Source organism: Carcharhinus amblyrhynchos, chromosome 30 (genome assembly GCF_965287045.1).
Source record: "Carcharhinus amblyrhynchos chromosome 30, sCarAmb.v2.hapA, whole genome shotgun sequence".
Lineage (NCBI taxonomy): Eukaryota > Metazoa > Chordata > Chondrichthyes > Carcharhiniformes > Carcharhinidae > Carcharhinus > Carcharhinus amblyrhynchos.
The window spans coordinates 2,710,463-2,733,215 of record NC_137353.1 but is presented as its reverse complement, the minus strand read 5'-3'; the positions used below and the strand labels follow the sequence as shown (position 1 = coordinate 2,733,215).

The window sequence follows — 22,753 nt, the reverse complement described above, 5'->3', positions numbered from 1 at the left end:
CTGGTGCCTCTGTCACAAGGCACCTTCTCCCCCTCTGCAGTCATTAACAGCTCCTAATGTGGACGGTGAGGTTGCTGAGGTATCATTCCAGGAGGGACCCTATTGGCTCGTGAATCCACCCACCATCTTTAATTGGACAGTGAGCCCTTTGGCCATTTATTGATCAATACGGTTGGGTTACTAGTCCGAACATGGTGCGGGTTAGGGCCAATATTCCTCCTTAAAGCCAGCTCCTGATATCTGAAAGTAAAATCTTGCCATATATTTCCAACTCCACCCAAAGTGGATTTCCCATTGATGCCAGATGTTCCACTCTGCTCTAGATGCATTCTCGAAAATCTTTGTCCAGAATTTCTGAGCAAAGATTTTTTTTAAAAAATCGGCAGTGTCTTGTTTCCAATCATGTAGACTTCATGAAAGGGGAATACTGCCATTTTTGGAGTTTATTACTGAAGCCATAATTAGTAATAATGTTTCATGAATCTGGTTTACAATATGTCTATCATGAACTATGTGCAATAATCACAAAGGAGTTGACATTGTAATTTTTTTGCAAAAATAGAAGAAATACATGATTAACATAAGGATTAAGGAGCCTCAAATGATGTTGTGGGTGGGAATTCATGGTTAATAGAATGTGCTTCCTGAGAATCTAGTTTCGTTAGTCATTAGGAAACAATAGCAGGCAGCTGTGATTTTTTAAATAATTATCCTTCATTGCTTCTCTGGCAGTCGACAAAATCACTGAATTACAATAAATATTTTACAAGCTGTTAATTCAATTGTGAACTTAGCAAATACAGTATATAAAAAAAAACAAAAAAAGTGTCATGTCTCTTTTATGAACATCTCCAAGTCCTGGAGGCTGACAAGACCATTTCTGATTGGGGAAGATGCCACCCACCGCCCGCCCGCCACACCCCCCCCCCCCCCCCCCCCCCACTACAAATACCAAAAACAAGAGACAACACGATAGAATATTACATCAATCGCCAGAAAGGACCCACCAGGAAGTAAAGACTTAAATAACAGCATAAAATGTGGAAATGTTACCAAAAGGTAGCAGAGTGCCAGTAGGCAAATGACAACTGTAGAGAGAGACAATAGAGTATATTAATCACTTGTTGGTGCAGACTCGATGGGCCAAAGGGCCTCTTCTGCTTAGTATAATTCTGTGATTAATAACTTAACTTGAGCAAATTATGTAATTCTTACATATAACTCTTCCATTTACATTCAAACCAGGCAAGTTGACTCTGGTTGGTCAAGGCATTGCCATGGCGAATGAACAAGGAAATGGCTGTGACCCAGGCTTTTGTTCAGTTAAAGAGTTTTGTTCAGTTGGAAATAAGGGTGTGCTAATGGAAACAGATATGCTAGTGACTTTTGAGGGGAGTCTTGACAAATACATGAATAGGAAGGGAATAGAAGGATATGGTCTCTGGAAGGGTAGTGTGTTTTAGTTCAGACAGGCAGCATGGTCGGTGCAGGCTTGGACGGCCGAAGAGCCTGTTCCTGTGCTGTAATTTTCTTTGTCCTTTGTCTGCAAAAGACAGAGCCCTGGGTGTGAAAAATGTAGCTTCTAGCACATGTAAATGAACCATATTGTAAGCCCAATTGATCTTAAATTGGTTATTCATGTCATTTTTTGCAGAATTGCGATTGTTTAGTAAGTCCAATTGTAGTGTCACATCTAATGTTGGACTATGATCAATACTTTAACCGCTGAAGGGTTATGCTGTTTGCAATTTGGCAACGTTTGGAATGTGCTGCTTGTGTTCCTGACATCACATTGGCATTGAAATTCATATACCACATTACTCACTTGTATGGTTGACAAAATGTAATTTTGGCTTGATGGCACCATCCTTTAATGGAGAATATCACTTGTGTTGCTACTGCATAGTAGCAGAATGAAACAGCTAGCTTCACCAGCTGCTCAAATATTTATGAAACTTTATGATTCCAGGGTAATCAGAGTTAGACTGAGTACTTTTCAAGACTGAAAGTGGCAATCTTAGGCCCATTCATGAGTTTGTGCAATATACAGCAAGCAATGATTTGACTGGGCCATTATGCTACAGGGTAGCTTTTATCTCCCCCATTTCAGCTGCAAACTTGCAAGGTGAGCAATTAGCTTGCTTACATGTGGTAGAAGTCACATATATTCACACACACGTGAACATACGTGGCTTCCTTTGGAAATAGCAAGAACACGTCCATGTATTGCACAAGGGACAGCCCCTCCCTGTTCATTCTTGACTGCAATGCCTTGATTAATCAGAATTGCCGTTCCTAAAGCTGGATAGCTAACTGTTCCCTAGTGCATTTTCCATAGTAATGCCTCTACCAATCAGAGTTCACAGGTCAAACATTCGGCAGCCTCTTTTCATGCAGTACAAAATGTTGTTCCCTTTGAAATTTGGTATTCTGACAACTCTGTCTGATGGGTGCAATGATGTCTCTTTTCTGTAATGTTTTATGATCAGCATCCAATGTATTTCTTGAACGAAGTATGTTGCAAAGCATGGTAATGTTGCATAAATGCTTTCAATCTCAATAAATACTGATATTGCAGCTTCCATTGTGGTAAGTTTGCATAGTGTTTCGTAATTCTAATGCCAGCTGTAGACAGCAAGCAAAATGAATAAATTACTGCACACAAGATCTCGGAAAAACAAAATCAAATTCTTATTTCTTTGTTTAAAATGCTGTCTTCTAAGAATCAGGGTAAGTAAGCGTAACGCTGAGGAAAGCATGAGCAGTGTAGGAAGAAAGAGATAAAGTGAATCTCACCGAATTTATATTACACTCTCGGAAAAAACCAAAAAAATTAAAATGACCATAGTTACTTGACTGTGTGTTGGTTTGGATATATCTGAATGTGAAATACTCGTGCATTGTCATCCCTTGCAGACTCACCATATATTCAACCTCCAGTCCCTTCTACCATAAACCTTTGCAGCTTACCTATTGTGAGCACAAATGGAATCTTGGTAAAGCCGGTCATACATGCAGATTTTCAAGTCTATATTAGGATTTGATAAGCTGACTGGTATGTCAACTGCCTCTGCTCGAGCCTCAATGAGTATCTATTTTTAGGATAGAAATAAATAAATAATCAGGGTTAATCTGCATAACCTGCTGTGTTTAATTTAAAAATTGCAACAATTCCAAGTTATTGCTTTGCCACAGAACAGAAACGCAATCTTGTGTCAGAAAAAAGAATTGCATCATAAATATTAAAATAATTTTTAAAAGTCATTTTCTTATATAACCTGTCTGTGTGACAATCAAGGGTTGTCTTGGTGACCCTGATACATCTTGTGCAGCTAATGACAGCTGGTGCTGGAATAGCATCAAAAAGGATGCGACTCTTCACCCTACCAACCTACAAGTGAGAGAGAAATCACACCAAGCTGAGTAGTTTGTAAAGGAGATTTATATGAGGGAAGCAGCACAAAGGATTCCTGGACTCTCTAATTAAGTAAATACAAATACAAATGGATGTCCAGAATCTGACTGCAAAACAGAAGCTGGAGTCCGACACTATGTTTTCTTACAATCAAGCCAATGTTATCAATTATGTTAAATAACTGAGCAACAGTATCATTAATCAATTTCTTAGTAACACTGAAAAGAGAGTGCCTTAGCTATCCAACTCTTCAACATACCCAGTATTTATTTTAATCTACATGGTTTTCCTCCATAATGTGAGATAACTGTGACAAATCCAGTATACTTTATAACATAAGCAGCAAGTCACAGGGGGTGGGTGTGTGTGTGAGTGAAGGTTGTAGCAGCATAGAAGAAAGTAGCTGAGAAGAGACTAAAAGGGTAAGGTCAACTGTGGTGGAGTGAGAGGACGTGTGGTGAGGTGAGTGATGAAGATAGGATGGCCAGGAAAGATGCGGTGATGATAGATCTAAACTCAGCGGGATTGGAAGAAGAGTGGGTGCTGACAGGAGAAGATGGAGAAGGGCAATCAAACAGCATTGAGGTGACCCCAAGTAAAATGGGAGAAGTTCATCACCAGACTGATATATGTCAATTCCTTCCTTATATTAAACAATGTCCATTTGGTGAAAGTAATTTAACGTTCATACTACACAAATGCCAGGCAATGACCATCTCCAAAAAGACAGAATTCAACCATCTCACCCACACATTCAATGGCATGACTATTGCTTAATCACTTGGACATATGGGGGCAACACAGTGGCACTGTGGTTAGTACTGCTGCCTCACAGCACCAGGGACCTGGGTTTGATTCCCAGCTTGGGTCACTGACTGTGTGGAGTTTGCACATTCTCCCTGTGTCTGTGTGGGTTCTCTCTGGGTCTCCGGTTTTCTCCCACAGTCCAAAAGATGTGTTGGTTAGGTGAATTGACCATGCTAAATTCTCCCTCAGTATACCTGAACAGGCGCTGGAGTGTAGCAACTAGGGAATTTTCATGGTAATTTCATTGCTGTGTGAATATAAGCCTACTTGTAACTGATAAATAAACTTTTAACTACATATCCAATCATATTAACTAGAAGCAGGAGAAAGCCATTTGGCCCTTCAAACCTGCTGTGCCATTTGATAAGGTCATGACTAATCTGAATTTGATCTCAACTCCATGTTCCTGTCTATCTCCAAAACCTTTACTGACTTCCTTATTGATCAAAAATCTTTCTAACTTAGCCTGTAAAATATTCAAAATCCTGCCTCAACTGCTGTCTGAGGAAGAGAATTCCAGAGACCAAAGACCCTCCCAGAATTTCTCCTCATTTCCACCTGTATGGATTGGTTGGTCCCCTGTCCACAATGGTGGTCTGGTTGCTTAGTGTAATTTTTTATTTAAAACTTCGCTGGGCTAGAAAGAGGGTGCATCAAAATGTAGACACCTCCCTTTCTTTTCTGAAAAGGCAACCTGCTGAATCTCTTGAACTGGAGGCCCCCTACAGGTCCTCCAGTTTCTAGAGCCCACCTGCTGACTGTACATGTACCTTTTGGCCAATTCGGGAAAAATCAGAGCTGGACTGAAAGTTCAATGCACTATTTTCTGTCTCAGAGGAAAGCATTTTACCAACTGAACCAAGTGGATACTTGGCTCATTCCAAATTCATGGTTTGCTTATTATTTCAAAATATAACCGTACAATCTACTGACCAGAATACAAGGCTTACATTATTGGATGATGGATCAGTAAATACTATCTCAAGATCTGTGTGTACTTTGCCCGGGATCAAAGGTACAAAGGTGATTGGCAATTTGATAGATGTTAATGCACCAATTTCTTCCATTGTGATCTAAAACAAAAATATTTCAGTAAACAAAAATAACTTGATTATTTAAGGTAACAGCAAAAGCAATGAAGTTGTAGTTTTCACACATGACTTTATAGGGCACAATCAAACTGCCAATGTTAACTATTTCCAAGTGACAGTAGGAATGTCTATGGTTATACTCCAACTCAAAAAAAATTTGCCCAAACACACGAGGTGGTTTCACATCTATATAGCTTTAAAATATCATGTAATTATTAATATTTTTGCTAATAAACAATCTCAAGGCTCTAATATGGTGTGGATTCAGGAGTAGCCTTTCATACTCAAATGCCCCAATTGAGTTAAATACACCACAGTAGTTCACATTTTTAAACCAGTGCTTGGCTTTCATTCATTAGTAGCTGTCCCTGGTTATCAAACCGGTGCAGACAGAAACTCAAAAATTCATATTCTAATGAAAAGGCAACAGCAAGGGACAGTGACCACAGAGTCATCAAGATTAACATAAACCAGGACACAATGAAATCCAAGACCAGGAACAAGGTTTATCATTTTAAGAAGGTGAAATTCAGTAGAAAATGATAGATTCAAAACTGATTATTGAGCAAGGATGCTGAACAACTGTTCAGGAGATGAGAAATGGAACAACATTTAAAAAAAAACTGCGGCTGTATAAGCTAAGTACACGCCCAAGACTGGCAAGCTGAGACTGAACAAGCGTGACCCTAAGTAGGTTCACAATAAAAGCAAGCTGAAATAAAAAGGAAAAACAAGTTAACACTCTGACAGGGAATGATCAAAAAGACAAAGAAGAAGCTTGAAAATATAGAGCTATGCAGGCAAAACACAAGATGAAAAATCTTTCAATATTAGCATAGCAGGAGGGCTGCATAATTAAATATACATTTATTGCTAACCCAGTGTCTGAGAGAGATACAAAACAGATTACAAACCATGACCAATTTAGGGGAAGAAATCTAGTAAATTCCTCTCTGACTCATTGAGGAGATTATGCTGGCCTTGATAATTCCATGCAATGTCTATCATGAGGTGATTCTCCACCCTGCAAAAAAACAGGTCCTGTTCTTGCTTGAAAGGGTAACACACCTACTCTTTTTGCAGGACAATGTGACGTGAACCAGAGCAGAGCTGCCATCTACAAAGGCATCATGCCAATGGAGGAAGCCATCATAGGCATGATGGACAGGAAGAGAACAAAAGGCAGATGGTGAGGCCAGAGGGTATGCCATGCAGAATGTTTGGCCATCTTCCTCTCCACCTCTCTTGGCACTGAATTCTCCCCCACACACGCTGCATGACAACCTGGTGCTTCTTAGAGCTGCCAGTCATCTGCTACTGTTTACTCCTGCCTCTAATTGTTAACAATTGTCTCTCTCCCCTCATTTTTGATCTATTGAAACAATGCAGTCAGCCCTGGAGCACATGTTCAACTCTAGGTACACTGCAACGGGTGTAGATTACCATGACAAGCTAAATGGCTTGGCATAAACAGAGAGCATGATGGGATGGTTAACATATAATGAGAAGGAACAACATATGTACATGCAGCACAGTTCAAAGTATTAGCTGGATTTGAAAAATGATGCAATGAAATACTAATGTGTTTTGAAATTGTTCTCTTTGCCACTTTAGTGGAGGAAATAACCCATTTGTTTGAAAGTATTTAATGCATCTACTAAAACAGCAGAGACAGCAATTTCAAAAGGATTTGAAGCATTTAACTCTTGATGCACTGACTTCCAAAATTGCTGAAAGTTGGCAATGGCACACTGCCCAAGGAGAGGGCTCCAAACCCACAGTTGGGTGCTTTGACAAGTGGCTCCCATAGATTGTTTGCAAGCAAGGCCTTGGGGTGAAGGTTTGGACAATGCCTGTGCCTGAGATGAGAGTTCAGGATGCAGAATAGTCAAAGCTGTAGTCACTCAATCATACGATGTGGGGTGTTGCACATTCAGCATGTAACTGAAGGACTGATTATCAATGTAATGGCCAGGACATGAGTCAATGAGCTTTGAGTGACAACTTCAGATGATGAATGGGCAAAGAGTGGTCCTTAGGAGTCAGAAGCTAATCATCAAATCTCTTTCTTTGATGCTGCAGTAAGGAGAACAAAGAAAACATGGAACTTGTTGAACTCGTCATTCTTCTCATTCATAGACAGGAAAGAGAACATCAGTGGAGGTGTCTGGCTCGCCAAGGCAGGGGCAGCACTGTGAGAAGGAAGAGGCGACACGGACTGTTCCACACACAACAATAACTCCAGAGAGTGGTCGCTCTGAGGTGTCTTGCTGGACCCAGGGTCTAAAGATGGCACCTGATATACCTGCAGAGGTCTGAGAATCAGAGTTGCTGAAGACTATGCATGTCCAAGGAATTAGTTGCTCACATCTACTACCTTTCGCAGGATTTGGCCCCATGGGGACTTGGAGGACATCCATTGCCAGAATTGCTGAAAGCTACAGCGGTGCTCAATTTTTATGCAAGGGGCTCCTTTCAGAGTTCCACAGGTGACCTCTGTGGGATTTTGCAAACTTTGGCACTTAAATGCATCCATGAGGTGATGGATGCAATCCTCACAAGGATATATACTTTGTACATTTGGACCAGGATCAGGCAAGCCAAGATGCAAGAGCGATGGGTCTTGTGCAAATCTCTGGCTTTCCACAGTGCAAGGTGCCATTGACTGCACTCACATCCTCTCCACATTCACCCTGTCAATACCCCTCAGGATCTTAAAGGTTTCAATCAAGTCGCCTTTTATCCTTCTAAACTCTGATACAAACCAACCTCTCCAACCTTTCCTCATAATAGTACATACAACTCCTATATTCTGAGCCACTCTCAAATCCCTGACATGTTGCAGGGTTCACAGTGGCTGAACTGTTTGGCTTAGGGACAAGGGTTACCTATTGAGGACGTGGTTGATGACACCTGTGTGAAGAGCACACCTGAAGCATAGTACAAAGAGGCTCATGCTGCCATTGCCATCGGCGAGCGAAACACTGCTCTTCCCACCCACCATCGGTCTTTCCCAATTTCTGGGGAAATCTCGCCCTTAGCCTCAGTTGTTTTTGATTGATTGCTATTTTCTGATTTGTCACAACTCCAGTGAAAATCAAAAGAGAACATTAATGTACAAAGATTTTCAGAATTTGATTTTTCTCAGCATCTGTTCCGTTATTCTTACCTCGCCAACTCTGATCTCATTATGCGACTGTTGCTCCAGATCAAGTGCATCTGGAAATTCAAATAAATACAGGAAAATATAAATAAACAGATGTGAAATTCAATGTATGTATCGGCGAAGTGGTGCATTTTGCCAAGGATGCTACATCCTGCTCTGATAATAAAATCCAAATGGGGCAGTGTAGCAATGAGTTCTGAAAGTGCAGGTTCACAAATCAGAGTGCTTGAAGATATTGCCATCGTTCCGTATTTGTATCAAAATTGTGTCATCACTTTCATGCATTTTATTACCACTACTTACTACCTCTTCTGGTTTCTTGTTCCCTTAGTAATTAATTTTCCCTACCAAACTGCTATTGATCCATACTGATCCAGCCATTGATCTGGTTGGCACCCAGGTTGATAAGGTTGTTAAGAAGACGTATGGTTTGTTAGCTTTTATTGGTAGAGGGACTGAATTCTGGAGCCTTAAGGTCATGTTACAACTGTACAAAATTCTGGTGCGGCCGCACTTGGAGTATTGCGTACAGTTCTGGTCGTCAATGTGGAGGCATTGGAAAGGGTGCAGAGGAGGTTTACCAGGATGTTGCCTGGTATGGTGGGAAGGTCTTATGAGGAAAGGCTGAGGGACTTGAGGTTATTTTCATTAGAGAGAAGGTTACGAGGTGACCTAATTGAGGCATACAAGATGATCAGAAGATTGGATAGAGTGGACAGTGAAAGCCTTTTTCCTCGGATGGTGATGGCTAACACGAGGGGACACAGCTTTAAATTAAGGGGTGGTAGTTATAGGACGGATGTCAGAGGTAGGTTCTTTACTCAGAGGGTAGTAAGGGCGTGGAATGCCCTGCCTGCAGCAGTTGTGGATTCGCCAACTTTAAGGGCGTTCAAATGGTCAGTGGATAGGCATATGGATGACATTGGAATAGTTTAGGTTAGAAGGTCATTAGATTGGTTCCACAGGCCGGCACAACATCGAGGGCCGAAGGGCCTGTACTGCACTGTAATGTTCTATGTTCTATATTGGTGAAGTTATCTGTTTATCCTATCTCCTGGTTTATAACTGTTGCCCCAGAGATGCTCTTTACAGCACTCTCTTCATACTAACAAATGATTAACAGCAGTAAAGAAATCAATGGGCATTCCTGCTTTATTACTTTGTTACTTTAGTACCAAAAATGTGCACTACATTGCTGTAGGTCTGAAGTTACCTGTAGGCCAGACTGGGTAAGGATGGCAGATTTCCTTCCTTCGTGAACCTGATGGATTTTTACACGATTAATGGTCGTTGTCACGGTCACCTTAACTGAGTCTAGCTTTCAATTTCAGATTTGTTAACTGCCATGCAGGAACTTCAACTTAGTCTCCAGAGCATTAGCCTAGGCATTTAGTTACTAGTCCAGTGACATTACAACTTTGTCACCACCTCTTGTGGATTAGCAATTCAACTTGTGCCCAAAGAGGTAGCAGGTCAGTGGTGGAATTACTCCACAGACTTGTGGCCCAAGCCAAACATTGCATTGGGTTTCATTTGACTTAAAGTGGCAAATGTCAAGAACTAAATGTATCTGTCCCCAGGACCTAGTCAGGACTATGGTACAACCAGGATTTGGGGTACTTCAGACAATTTAGGATCCTGATTGGCACAGCAAAGCATTCTTACAAATGAATGAAGGGAATTTTGAAGTTCAGAATCCAGGCTACAAAAGACACGGCCACTAATATTTGAGCATTTAAAATTGGGAAAGTTCAAGAGGCTGGAAATAGAAGAGCACTGATATCTTGGATGTCGTGAGGCTGCAGGAGATTACAGAGGTATACAGGTGTGAGGCTGTGAAGGGCTTTGAAAACAAGAATGAGTTTTAAAATCCAGATGCTGCTTAACTATAAGTCAGTATAGGTCAGTGACTGCAGAAGTGAGAGTGAAGGGGATTGGGCACAAGTTAGGATAAGGGCAGCAAGGCTTTGGATGGCTTCAAGTTCATGGAGGGTAGAATGTGGGAGGCCAATCAGGAATAGTCAAATTCAAGTATCAAAGGCATGGATAAGGGTTTCAATAGCTGAAGAGCCGAGCAGGGGTAGAATTAAGTGATGTTATGGAAATGGAAATAGGCAATCTTGGTGGTGGCTCTGATGTATCAAAAACTCATATACATGATGCTAATGTTGTGCACAGTCTGGTTCAGCCTCAGAAATCAAGTAGGTGGCTAAAGAGCAGAATTTGAGGAGGCAACCCAAGATAATATTGGAAGAAATTTCTGCTCACTGTATGCTGGTTTTGCAAATTCGACTTTTGGACTTATTATTACCTTTTTTAGATGGAATAACAAATTCACTTAATTCCTAGGAAGATAATAAAAGCCAATTAGAGTATGGTACAATGACAAATAGTCAATTCATTTCATTCATTCATGTGTGCTCTACCCAAAGGCTTTAATAGAAACAATTCCAACTCCTGAGCCCTGACTTTAAATCAGGGCAACATTCAGACAAACAAGGGATGGAGTGAGTGTCAAATCTGCCAGCGTGCAATAAGCAATTTTAATGGTCAGGCCTCATCTTAATATGATGGAAGGGCTGACATTCAAACGCAATGGGATTCACAATTTCTGGCCTACTTAAAGTGGAGATAACCACTTAAAGCGAGGTTGCATTTACTGATTTTCAACTTCTCTGCTATACACCATAATCATGGAGTTGAGCAAGCAGCACACAGTTTGCACATGGCCTGCATCACTTCAACTGGGTGCACAGTAATTGTAAATCACAATGCTCCCACTCAAAGTCTGATGCCATTCAATTCAGTCCTTTTACCTCTCTCAACAATATCTGTCAACACTCTTCTTTAGCTCCTCTCTCTAGCCCCTCTCACCACCATCCCCCCCCCCCACTCCTCCATTATACCCTTCAATGTTCATCATTTCTGTGCCATAAATGGCTTATCAAATCATGTTTCTGATTTGGAATATGGGATACCTATTTATATATATTCAAAAGCAGTGTAAACAAGTTGATTCAAATAATCCCCACCATTATTTAGGAATCTTGTATTATGTCCAAACACACTTTACTACCTTTGATGGTTTACTTAAAGGAAGTTTGATATTGTCTAAGAATGCTTACATCTCCAAATGAATGCTTGGGAAGAAATGTCAGAAACTGAAAATATGTCCTCTGTGCTCCGCGATTGGTCAAAGTGATGTACTGTGTAATTGTTTCACCAATAGTGTGGCAGCCAAAATCAACAACTTGCTTATCCACAACCAGCTGTAGGAACAAATATAAAATTATGATTCGCGCAGGCCGGTGTATGTGGTTGAATAACGCTTTCCAGAAAATATACAAGTTTGAAGCAATTTATCACAGTGCACCATGTGCTACAAGGACTAAATATTTGGTCTTTGAAAGAAGTAGTAATATCCGCACAGATGAGTGTCACATTTATTTTCCGCCCATTGTTCTTTTTTCCTCTCCTGAATGCCTGATTTATCACGTGATATAAATCTAGAAATGTTACTGGGGACAGTGAAGTTTTATAGATTTGTATGGAATTTGTTTAATGCTGCTCTGAGACCAGAACAAATTTGATTATTTATGACAGATTTATGCTTCCCACTAAAAGACCAGAAAAATATATGAAAACAACAAGAATTTGTACACTAATGTCACAAACAATAAAATCTAGCGTACATTCTATTGGTTCCAACAAGGCTCGATTCTTATCAATATGGACAGGGCATTTGTCTATTACCTGCAGCAGTCTGTCAGTGACCAAATCCAAGACCCACAGACAATGGGGAGTGATCTGGCCTTTCCTCTCAGTCTTGGAGCACTGTAGGATGAGCTAAATAAGAGACACGCCTCTGCAGTTACATTCTTGTTATAAATTAGCATTATATTGGAGGCTGTCAGAAATGGAGAGGACATAACCTGCTGAGGTCTCAGGAGTTGAATAACAGACAACAGTAGCACCTCAGCTAGTCTTTTCATTCTTAACCATATCAAATCAATAAGACACAGTAGACATCCCTGTCAATGTTACATGAGGTAAACATCAACAGCACTTTTCTTACAGGCTTTTAGGCTTATGTTAAGGGTTGTCTATTAAATACCCAGAGACTAAACTACACTGTTTCTGAATTGAGAAATCTGTAGGGGTTCAGGTACTGTAACAGAATGTATGAGAAGTTGTTTTGGTTTTATACATATCAATTCAAACAATGAACAATAATGAGAAAGGTACACATTTCTGTGTTAAGACTTACATCACATTTTTTAGTTGTACATTTAAGCGGAACAGAAAAGGAACCAATATGAGTCCGAAACATGATCTCCCCTTCAAAATCTTCAAAAACCTGAATATTAAAATAAAAATATTCCTTGTGGATTTATACATTAATTACCAAATTCTTTCCTCCAACAATTGCTACTCTGAAAATTGTAAAGCTTCATTCTTCGCCTAATCATTTGTTATTTTAGTCTTTTGCTGTAAATGTTTCCACCTCTTTTTTCCCCTTTATCTTATAAGAACATAAGAAATAGGAGCAGGAGTAGGCCATCTAGCCCCTCGAGCCTGCCCCGCCATTCAATAAGATCATGGCTGATCTGTCGTGTCTCAGTTCCACATTCTCGCCCTCTCCCCATAACCCTTAATCCCCTTGCCTATCAAAAACCTATCAACCCGCGTCTTAAAAATATTTAGCGAGGCAGCCTCCACCACATCTTAAAATCTTAAAATCACCTGACATATTTCTATGTCTCGCCTCATTGATCAATGTTAATCTCTGTCTTCAATGTCTTCTTGACTTCAGTCATTCAAAATCTTGTTAAGCAACTTCCACAATTTGCAGTATCCTTCACTGTATGTTTCTCACACATTTCTGTTCCTATTTTATAGTGCCAATTTCCACTAGCACAAATATTAAATGCACATGGTTTGCACAAATAGTGCACTGAGTATTCTCGCTGATCAAGATTCAGTGCAGTCACGAGGGAGTGCTGCATTGTCAGCTGAGTTGTTAAACTGAAGCCCCATGTCTGTGTTTGAGAATTCCACAACACTATTTAAGGAAGACCAACGAATTCTCCTGATGTGATGGTCAGTATTAATCGCTCAACCAGCACAATTAAAACAGATTGGTTATTTGGGTGGCACGGCAGTTAGCACTGCTGCCTCACAGCACCAGGGACCTGGGTTCGATTCCCAGCTTGGATCACTGCTTGTGCAGAGTTTGCACATTCTCCCCATGTCTGCGTGAGTTTCCACTGGGTGCTCCGGATTTCTCCCACAATCCAAAGATGTGTGGGTTAGGTGGACTGGCCTTGCTAAATTGTCCCTTAGTGGCCGGGATACTAGTTAGGGTAAAGGCATTGGGTTGTGTGGATGGGGCCTGGATGGGATTTTGGATGGTGCAGACTCGGTGGGCCGAATGACCTCCTTCTGTACTGTAGAATTCTACGATTTCAATTAAAACTTGTCTTATTTGCTACTTGTGTAATGATCCTATGTATAAATTCTCTGTAACAGGATCAAAAGCAATCTGTTGTTTGTAAAGAACTTTGGAACATCCCAAGGCAATGAATGCCTAAAGGCAAGTTCTTTCTTTCCAAAATTCACGTTTCTTCATGAACTAATTTTGATCCATTTTCAGTCACACATGAAAACATAAATTGAAAAAAATGTTTGGAAACGACAGTGCTTACAATATTAGAAGAGCAATGAATTAGTACGATGTGTCATCTATATTCTGTTAATTTGGATGGAAGGAATATCAAGTGAGTTCTATCACCAACTTGCAATCTTTCCTACCAGATTTTCATTCATTCAGGTAATGCTTAACCCAAAGCAGTAAAAACAAAAATTGACCCTTGTCACCTAAGGTGAGCGGAAGTGAATACATGCATAGATCTAAAATTAAGTTTAACCAGTCTATCCAAATTTGAGGATAGCACAGTGGTTAGCACTGATGCCTCACAGCTCCAGGGTCCAAGGTTCAATTCTGGCCTTGGCTCACTGTGTCGAGTTTGCAAATTTTCGCTGTGTCTGCGTTCCTTTGGGTGCTCTGGTTTCCTCCCACAGTCCAAAGATGGGCGGGTTCGGTGGACTGGTCATGCTAAATTGACCCTGGTGTCAAGGGGATTAGCAGGGTAAATGCATGGGGTTACGGGAATAAAGTTTAGATGGGATTGTGGTTGGTACAGACTCGACAGGCTGAATGGCCTCCTTATGTACTGTAGGGATTCTATGAATCTGTGATATGGAAGTCCAAATATGACAATTACCATTGCAGTTTAATATTTCAGAAGCAATTATACAAACTATTCAAAGCTCTGCTACAAGAATTGTTAATTGTTACAAGCAACGACAGGAATATAGCCTATATATTATTTCCATGCCTGGGATTTTATGGCCTCTTCTGCCTGGCAGGACATTACCGCCCCGAAGGAAATGGCAATTTAAATGCTCCCCCACCATCCACTGGGGAGGCTCTGGGGAGAGAGTGCAGAGATGAGGGAAGAGATATATACTGCAGCAGTGCTGTAAAATCCTGGCCCATAACTTTCAGTACTTTCCACCAGTTCATTTTTCTTTGGTATAATTGGTTTGCAATCTTCTAATCTATGTAGCTAGTTGTTTGAACTGTTGAAAAATACAGGATCAATCTCTCTCTCTGCTTACTTTGGACCGAATGAAAGCCCTTTTATGATGAGATCAATCATAGTTTGTGAGGAACTTTTCCACTAGTCTTCAAATCTACTTAGCTGGCAAACCAGCAAAAAAAGGAAACCGAGGCCCACATCATGGTTTAGAGGCACTAACTTCAAGGCATTCCTCAGCACCTCACGTGTACCTAATTGTAATCCAAAACCAACAGAGCAAGAGACTGAAATACTGGGGTAGAGCAAAAAAGAGCGAAAATAAAGACAGCTACCCATTTCGATTGGCCCATTGGAAGGACCATACTTAGCCCAAGAACTTGAATGACTAAAAAAGGCAAAGCCTGTCTATGGGAAAGAGAAAATAATGGTCAAAGCTGAGGAGAGCCGGAAACAAAAATGCAATTGACAGTAAGGTGGTCAGGAGATCGCCACAGTAAAAGAATGCACCACACTGAAATCACAGGAACATGTAGGATCAGGTTGTGGACTGATTTGATTTGATTTATTATTGTCATATGTATTGGGATACAGTGAAAAGTATTGTTTCTTGTGCACTATACAGACAAAACGTTATTCATAGGGTACACAGGGGAGAAGGAAAGGAGGAGCAAAATACAGTTATAGCTAGGGTATAGAGAAAGATCAGCTTAATATATGGTAGGTCAATTCAAAAGTCTGACAGCAGCAGGGAAGAAGCAGTTGGTATATGATCTCAGACTTTTCTTTTTTTTCACAATGGAAGAGATTATGATTGAGGTGCATGGGGTTCTTGATTATGCTGGTTGCTTTTCCGAGGCAGTGGGAAGTGTAGATAGAATCTATGGATGGGAAGTTGGTTTGCGTGATGGACTGGGCTGCGTTCACAATCCTTTGCAGTTTCTTGTGGTCTAGGTCAGAGCAGGAGCCGTATCAAGCAGTGATATATCTGGAAATGATGCATTTTGTAAACATTTGAGAGTCATAGTGGATATCCCGAATTTCCTTAGCCTCCTGAGAAAGTCGAGGTACTGGTGGGTTTTCTTAACTATAACATCAGTGTAGAGGGACCAGGACAGATTGTTGGTGATCTGTTTCTACCCAAAATTAATGACAATACAGCTTCTCCACGACAGTTTCCATTGCAAAATCATATCGTACATGGTAAGACTTGAACATGCATCCAATTAGAGGTGTCAAATTCCCAGCATGCTTGATCACTTGGACTGAGATTTAACATGATGCATGTAAACAGTGCCTAGTGATTTAGGTACAACATTTGTAATCAGCCCTTTTGAAGAGAAAAGGTTGGGAGTTACAAGATACCAAGAAAGCAATCAGGATACCTTAAAGCAAACAGGATTATTTATGGTTCACTTCAATGAAGGAAACATTCCAGTGGCTTTTATTTCTGACAATAGTGAATATTCTTGATACAAATATCTTTAATCATGCCTATATTTCTTCTTACCACAGGGGTGAAAGTCACCATCATCTCACAAGACATACCAGCTGAAATTTGACCTGGAGGCTTGAATCTAGAATTAAATACAGGAATATACAAGGTGACAAAGAGCTTTATAAGACATCAAACATACTCCATATTCCAAATCGGCAGCTGTTAAATAACTAGAAAAGCTTCATTTGGAAAATATATTTGCATAATGGGAAGGAACATTTGTTCAAGGAAAGATCAACATGACTAAAGCCAATGGTGATTGAGAGTATTAACTGATTGATTCAAAACCGACCGATCTTCAAGATGTTAGTTTTCTTTTAGCCTCCAATCAAACGGTTTCCTCTGTGCTTATAAGAAAAACAAAGCAAAGTAATAATATTACTGATGTAATGATGTACAAAACTGGTTCTACAAACCATCCGAAAAATAATGGGATTAACTGGCATAGGGAGATAGCAGGAAATGTGAATTGGTGACCCACTTGATTTTCTTTGCCACTGGAAATGAGGTGGGTGCGAAGCAAATTGTACATTCGCTACCACTCATTTTGTATCAACACCCAAGACTAAATTTCACCCTCTCATTTCCTACATCAATCTAATCACTACACTCCAACAAGTGATTGGTAAACATGCACTAACTGACACAGACAAACTGAATGCAACTTATAATTGAGTAATTTGAGTTTTCTTGGATTCTTCTGCTTTATAGAGGTGATTGAATGTACTTGAATAGATTAAGCGGAGGGAGTCACTCTGTCACACAGGAAGGTTGCAAGCTGATACAGATAGATTGAGAGTGTGTAAAAACTTGGTAGATGGAGTGTGTGAGAAAATGTGAAGTTGTTCATTTTGACAGGAAGAATAAAAAAGCAGAGTATTACTTAAAAGCAGAACAACTGCAGAATTCCAAGGTGCAGAGGAATCACAAAAAGTTAGTATGCAGGTACAGCAAATAATTAAGAAGGTTAATGGAATGCTATCCTTCATTACAAGAAGGATTGAACATAACATAAGAACATAAGAACATAAGAAATAGGAGCAGGAGTAGGCCATCTAGCCCTTCGAGCCTGCCCCGCCATTCAATAAGATCATGGCTGATCTGTCGTGGCTCAGTTCCACTTTCCCGCCCTCTCCCCATAACCCTTAATCCCCTCTCTTATCAAGAACCCATCAACCCGCTTCTTAAAAATATTTAGCGAGGCAGCCTCCACCACTTCAACGGGCAGAGAATTCCAGAGATTCACCACCCTTTGAGTGAAGAAGTTCCTCCTCAACTCCGTTCTAAACCGCCTCCCCTTTATCTTGAGGCTGTGCCCCCTAGTCCTACTGTCTTTTTTGAGCGGGAAGAGTCTCTCCACCTCTATCCTATCCATCCCATTCATCATCTTATACGTCTCAATGAGATCTCCCCTCATTCTTCTAAACTCTAACGAGTACAAGCCTAGTTTATTCAGCCTCTCCTCATAGCTCAATCCCCTCAACTCCGGTATCAGCCTAGTAAACCTCCTCTGCACTCCCTCCAGGGCCAAAATATCCTTGCGCAGGTGCGGCGCCCAAAACTGCACACAGTACTCCAGCTGCGGCCTCACCAATGCTCTATACAGCTGCAGCAAGACCTCCCTACTTTTATATTCAATCCCCCTCGCTATGAAGGCCAGCATCCCATTCGCCTTCCTGACCACCTGCTGCACCTGCAAGCTGGGTTTTTGCGACTCATGCACAAGGACCCCGAGGTCCCTCTGCACCGTCGCCTGCTGCAGTTTTTCGCCACGTAAGTAATAGTCCTTCCTACCATTCTTCCTACCAAAGTGGACCACCTCACACTTGCCAACATTAAATTCCATTTGCCATTTCCTGGCCCATTCGCCCAGCCTATCTCGATCCTTCTGCAGACTCTCCACACCCTCCGCACAATTTGCCTTTCCCCCAATCTTGTATAAGTAAGGATGTTATGCATTATTTATATAGGGCATTGGTGAGACTTCATCTCGAATACTGTGTGCAGTTTGGTTCTCCTTATTTAAAGAAGGGCGTAAACGCGAGACAGGCAGTTCAGAGAAGGTTTATTAGATTGATGTCTGGAATAGGCAGAGTTGAAATCCACATGGGGGTGACAAAAGAAGAGTTCAACATCACAGCGAGCCTGGAATTCACTGAGGTAGAGGCGTAAGGGTACAAAGCTGAGTCCTTTGCTGAGAACAGCATGCTCAGCCTCAGAGTGGCAAAGGTTGGAAAGTATAGTGAACACATGGCCAGGGCTGGGGCTAGAAGAAATGGGGTTCGAGGGATTGGGACTGGTAGCGGGCCTAGGATGGACAGTGGTGTTGATGAGCTGTTGAAGCTTGCTTTCCTTATCATCTGCAAGAAACAGGAAAAGTTTCTTGTTAAGGCGTTAAATGATACGAAGGACAAAATGAAACTGGGGACAGGGACAGCTGGCGATGAAAGAAGAGTTCAACATCATGTGTTATGAGGACAGATTGGGCTTGTTTTCACTGGAGTTTAGATGAGCGAGGGGTGACTTGATTGAAGTATGTAAGATCCTGAATAGTCTTGGTAAGATGGATATAGAAAGGATGTTACCTCTTGTGGGTGATCCAGAACTACGGTGTACTGTTTTAAAATTAGTAATTGCCCTTTTAGGCCAGAGATGAGGAGAAATCTTTTCTCTCAGAGGGTAGAGAATGTGTGGAATTCATACCACAGAAAGTAGTTGAGGCTAAAACAGATTGGATTGCAAATAGCCATTACTATTGCATGCATACAGATGGAACTTTGTATATTAGTGACCAAATCAATAGTCAACTACAGCACACAATAAGACATATGATTTACTCATATTTTCATGAATTACTTTCCATGTTGTATTCTGTGCAGCAACCCACTGTTGATTTGACTGACAAAACACAAAGTACTCTTGCATATATACAGATGGAAATGGTTATTTGAAATCCAATCTATTCTTTGGGCATCTTCTGACCCAAACTTTGCACTCTCCCTTTCAGCCTGCTGTCAGGCCTTCCACAGCCCTCTCCCAGTTGAGTGGCAAGGACTACTTCTTCAGGTCCCAAGTGTGGGACTCCAGTTTGCCGACAGTCCTCTTCCATTTGCTGGTCAACTGTGTTCACACCGGGTTCAGCAGGGATACTTAAGGGCCCCACACAAATGAGACACTGGAATTAAATCCTGAGCCTCGTGCAACTGGGGTCTCAGCTTACGCTCGCCAACTTCCACCTGAGGTTAAAATCAGGACGATTGTGTCTCCATTCAATTCAATGTGGTTAGCAGCATTTTAAATGTACAACTGCATAGTTTACTCTTCACAGTCTTTGGATAATGCCATGCTAATTTTATGTAGATTTTGAGGAAATAAGGAAAGATTCAATTACTGTTGATTTTTTTTATCCATTGAATTGAATTGTTTGAACAGAATTGCTTGATGCATGATATTCAACTGATAAACAGATACTCATAATAGTGTTCCTTGTGTATCATTTATATAATTAACAAAAGAAAATACAGTTAAAAAAACTTTCCTTTCTTTAGCAAGGGTAATTGCAACAAGTGACAAAATACATTTTTATTATTTTAATCATGATGCAACCTAATTATTTATTTTCAAATACCTTTTTAATGGCGATAAAATATTATCCTAATTTTCACAAAATACTCACTCAACCTCAATGAAGTCTTTCAAGCAATCACTGATGCCAATTAGCCTGCAGAAAGTGATGCCGTATGAAGCATTTATCAGCTTTGCCTTTTGCTTGTATGTTTGCCCAACATCAAAGTTCTAAAAACACAAACAGTTTACAGCATAGTATGATTACTACCATTTGACATCAAATAATTTTGTACACTGAGCTGTAACAGATCAGAGCAAAGTGACTACTTTCAAGTGCCAAAGCTTCAGTTGAACAGTCAAAGAAAAAATTAACTGTAAAAATATAAATGCTGGAATTCTGAAAGTAGAACAGAAGATGCTGTATTATATCAGTGATCTATCTGCATTTGTAAAGCAAAAAGATAGCTCAACTTTCTGGATCTATTCCATCAGCTGCTTAATAGGATTGTGTAGAGCTAGAGGCAAAAGAAAAAGAAACAGATAGAATAATCTAATTTTTATTTACAAGTCTTGAGGCCACTGACAGTTGCTTATGAGGCTTATTAGATGAACATAGAAAATGTTGGAAAGTCTCAGCAGGTCTGGCAGCATCTGTGGAGAGAGGTGGAATTGTCCCAAGCTCTCGCCGGTGGGTTCAATGGGGTGCTTGGAGGGGGAAAACATTGTAGGAAGCCCCAAAATTGGTTTCACACTTGCATGAATTTACAGTGGATCCTCCACTGGCACCTGTCATAGGGGTCTAAAAATCCATAGATGCATCAACCTTATTTGCATCCCATTAATGGAATCTAGATGAAGTCTCCTCCCCCACCCCAATTTTGGCAGTGTGAAACACCTTCACAATAACCTGCAGATGCGGGGACACCTGAACAACGCTTGGGACTGTCGCTGGAGTTCGGGATGGAGGCAGCCCATAACCCTGGAACACCATACCAGTGGATTGGAGGTAGTTTTGCAGATGGACGTTCCACATTCACCATCATGGAGCAGCTCCATTTTCCAGCCTCAAAATGTTCCTGGAGGTCCCCCTCCTGGTCTCAGAGTGCTCCCAAAGATTTATCAGTATTTTTGGGCAGTCCATGTTCTTTCTTCAATAGTAGTTCAGTGACATTAGGCTTCTTTCATCTGGCGCCTGGGCACAACAGCGGAATATGCAACATCAGCCTGCCCCATCATTGAGTACAGCACGAAAAACCCAGGGGCTTAAATGACAAGGTCAGCGGTGGAGGATTTGGCATGTTTTTCCACCAGTCTCCGCAGTGGGACTTACTCTCAAAATGGGAGAATTCTGTCCTGAGTTAACATTTCAAGTCTGTATGACTCTTCTTCAGAGCTGGGTAGGTACGACATACAAATTATAATTCATGAGAAATTTTGCAGATTAACAGACGTTTGTTAATTTCTGGTTATATGTTGGAAGAAACCAGCAGGAAATGAAAATAGTCCTTTTTTTAAGGCACTGCAGTGAGATATGTGAAATGCAGTGGATGTATACTATACTCACACACATAAACCCAAAGTTACTATTGTCTAATGCATCAAGAACATAGGACCACAGAACATAAATTAAAATTATAAATTTAGGACAGATATCAGAGTTATAAATGTTTGGAATAGTCTCCCAAGCAATACTGATAAATTGGGGTTATCCTAAATATAATTTAATGTCACAGTGAGAGGATTAATTGCTCTTTGGAGCAAAATTTGCAAGGTTGAGCTGGCTTTTCAGATCTGTGACTTCTAAAAATCCCTGATCATTGTCTTGCTGGCACAACATTTTCATAACCTCAACAAGCCCAAGTTTCATGATGTTTTGTGCAGTTCTTACTTTGTGAGATGCTCACTGCGATAGCATTTAGTGTTTTAACTGAGAGCCTATTCCATGTAGTCACTAGTCTGTAGAAGAAAGCGTTATTTTAATCTAAATATTTCCTCAGGTCATTAATTTTATGCTGATGTTCATTAGTTCTGCACTCAAATTCCAAGTTAAGTAGCCTGTCTGTATTGACATTATCTATGAGAATGAGATGCAAAGGAAAAGGCTGCGCAACTCACTGAACTAGCCAAATTACCAGAAAAAAACAGTAATGCCTGAGAAGTGAAATTAGAAAAGGGAGAATCAGCAGGAGCACACAGACAGGAACAAGATTACCAGCAGTGAGGAGACATAAACAAAATTAGCAGGGAGTCAAGAAAAGGCAGTCAACACAAACAGAAAAAAGCAAAATGAACAGAAGCAGGGAAAGAATTAAGGGCACATTCACTAAATGGATGCTGAGTTACACACAATACAATGTGTTTTCTATTCCCTAATAATTGTTATCTATCGCCTTTATATTACCATAGGGCTAAATTCACTGAAATGCTATTAATCATTAGACACTAAAACACATCTTTATCATAACAGATTTCCAGAAAAAAAGGTTCAACATTAAAATGATTGATCTAACATGACAACATGCAGCACTGCATAGAACTGCGATGATCTTGGCAACTAAAGCAAGGTCAGCTCATTGATATAATTTTCTGGCATTGACTTACGATGCGCAA

General features: G+C 40.6%; 1 protein-coding gene across 1 annotated transcript in view; it reads right to left on the bottom strand.

Moving 5' to 3' along the window:
• cfap74 (cilia and flagella associated protein 74) overlaps positions 1 to 22,753 on the bottom strand; it is a 210,440-nt gene that overhangs the window by 110,848 nt on the left and 76,839 nt on the right. The window contains exons 14-21 of the mRNA XM_080215220.1: positions 20,253 to 20,371; positions 16,589 to 16,655; positions 12,747 to 12,836; positions 11,605 to 11,748; positions 10,791 to 10,824; positions 8,483 to 8,532; positions 5,173 to 5,295; positions 2,971 to 3,092 (exon numbers count right to left, since the gene is read on the bottom strand). Coding sequence (XP_080071346.1) covers positions 2,971 to 3,092; positions 5,173 to 5,295; positions 8,483 to 8,532; positions 10,791 to 10,824; positions 11,605 to 11,748; positions 12,747 to 12,836; positions 16,589 to 16,655; positions 20,253 to 20,371 — 749 coding nt within the window. The remainder of the gene's footprint in view (positions 1 to 2,970; positions 3,093 to 5,172; positions 5,296 to 8,482; positions 8,533 to 10,790; positions 10,825 to 11,604; positions 11,749 to 12,746; positions 12,837 to 16,588; positions 16,656 to 20,252; positions 20,372 to 22,753) is intronic.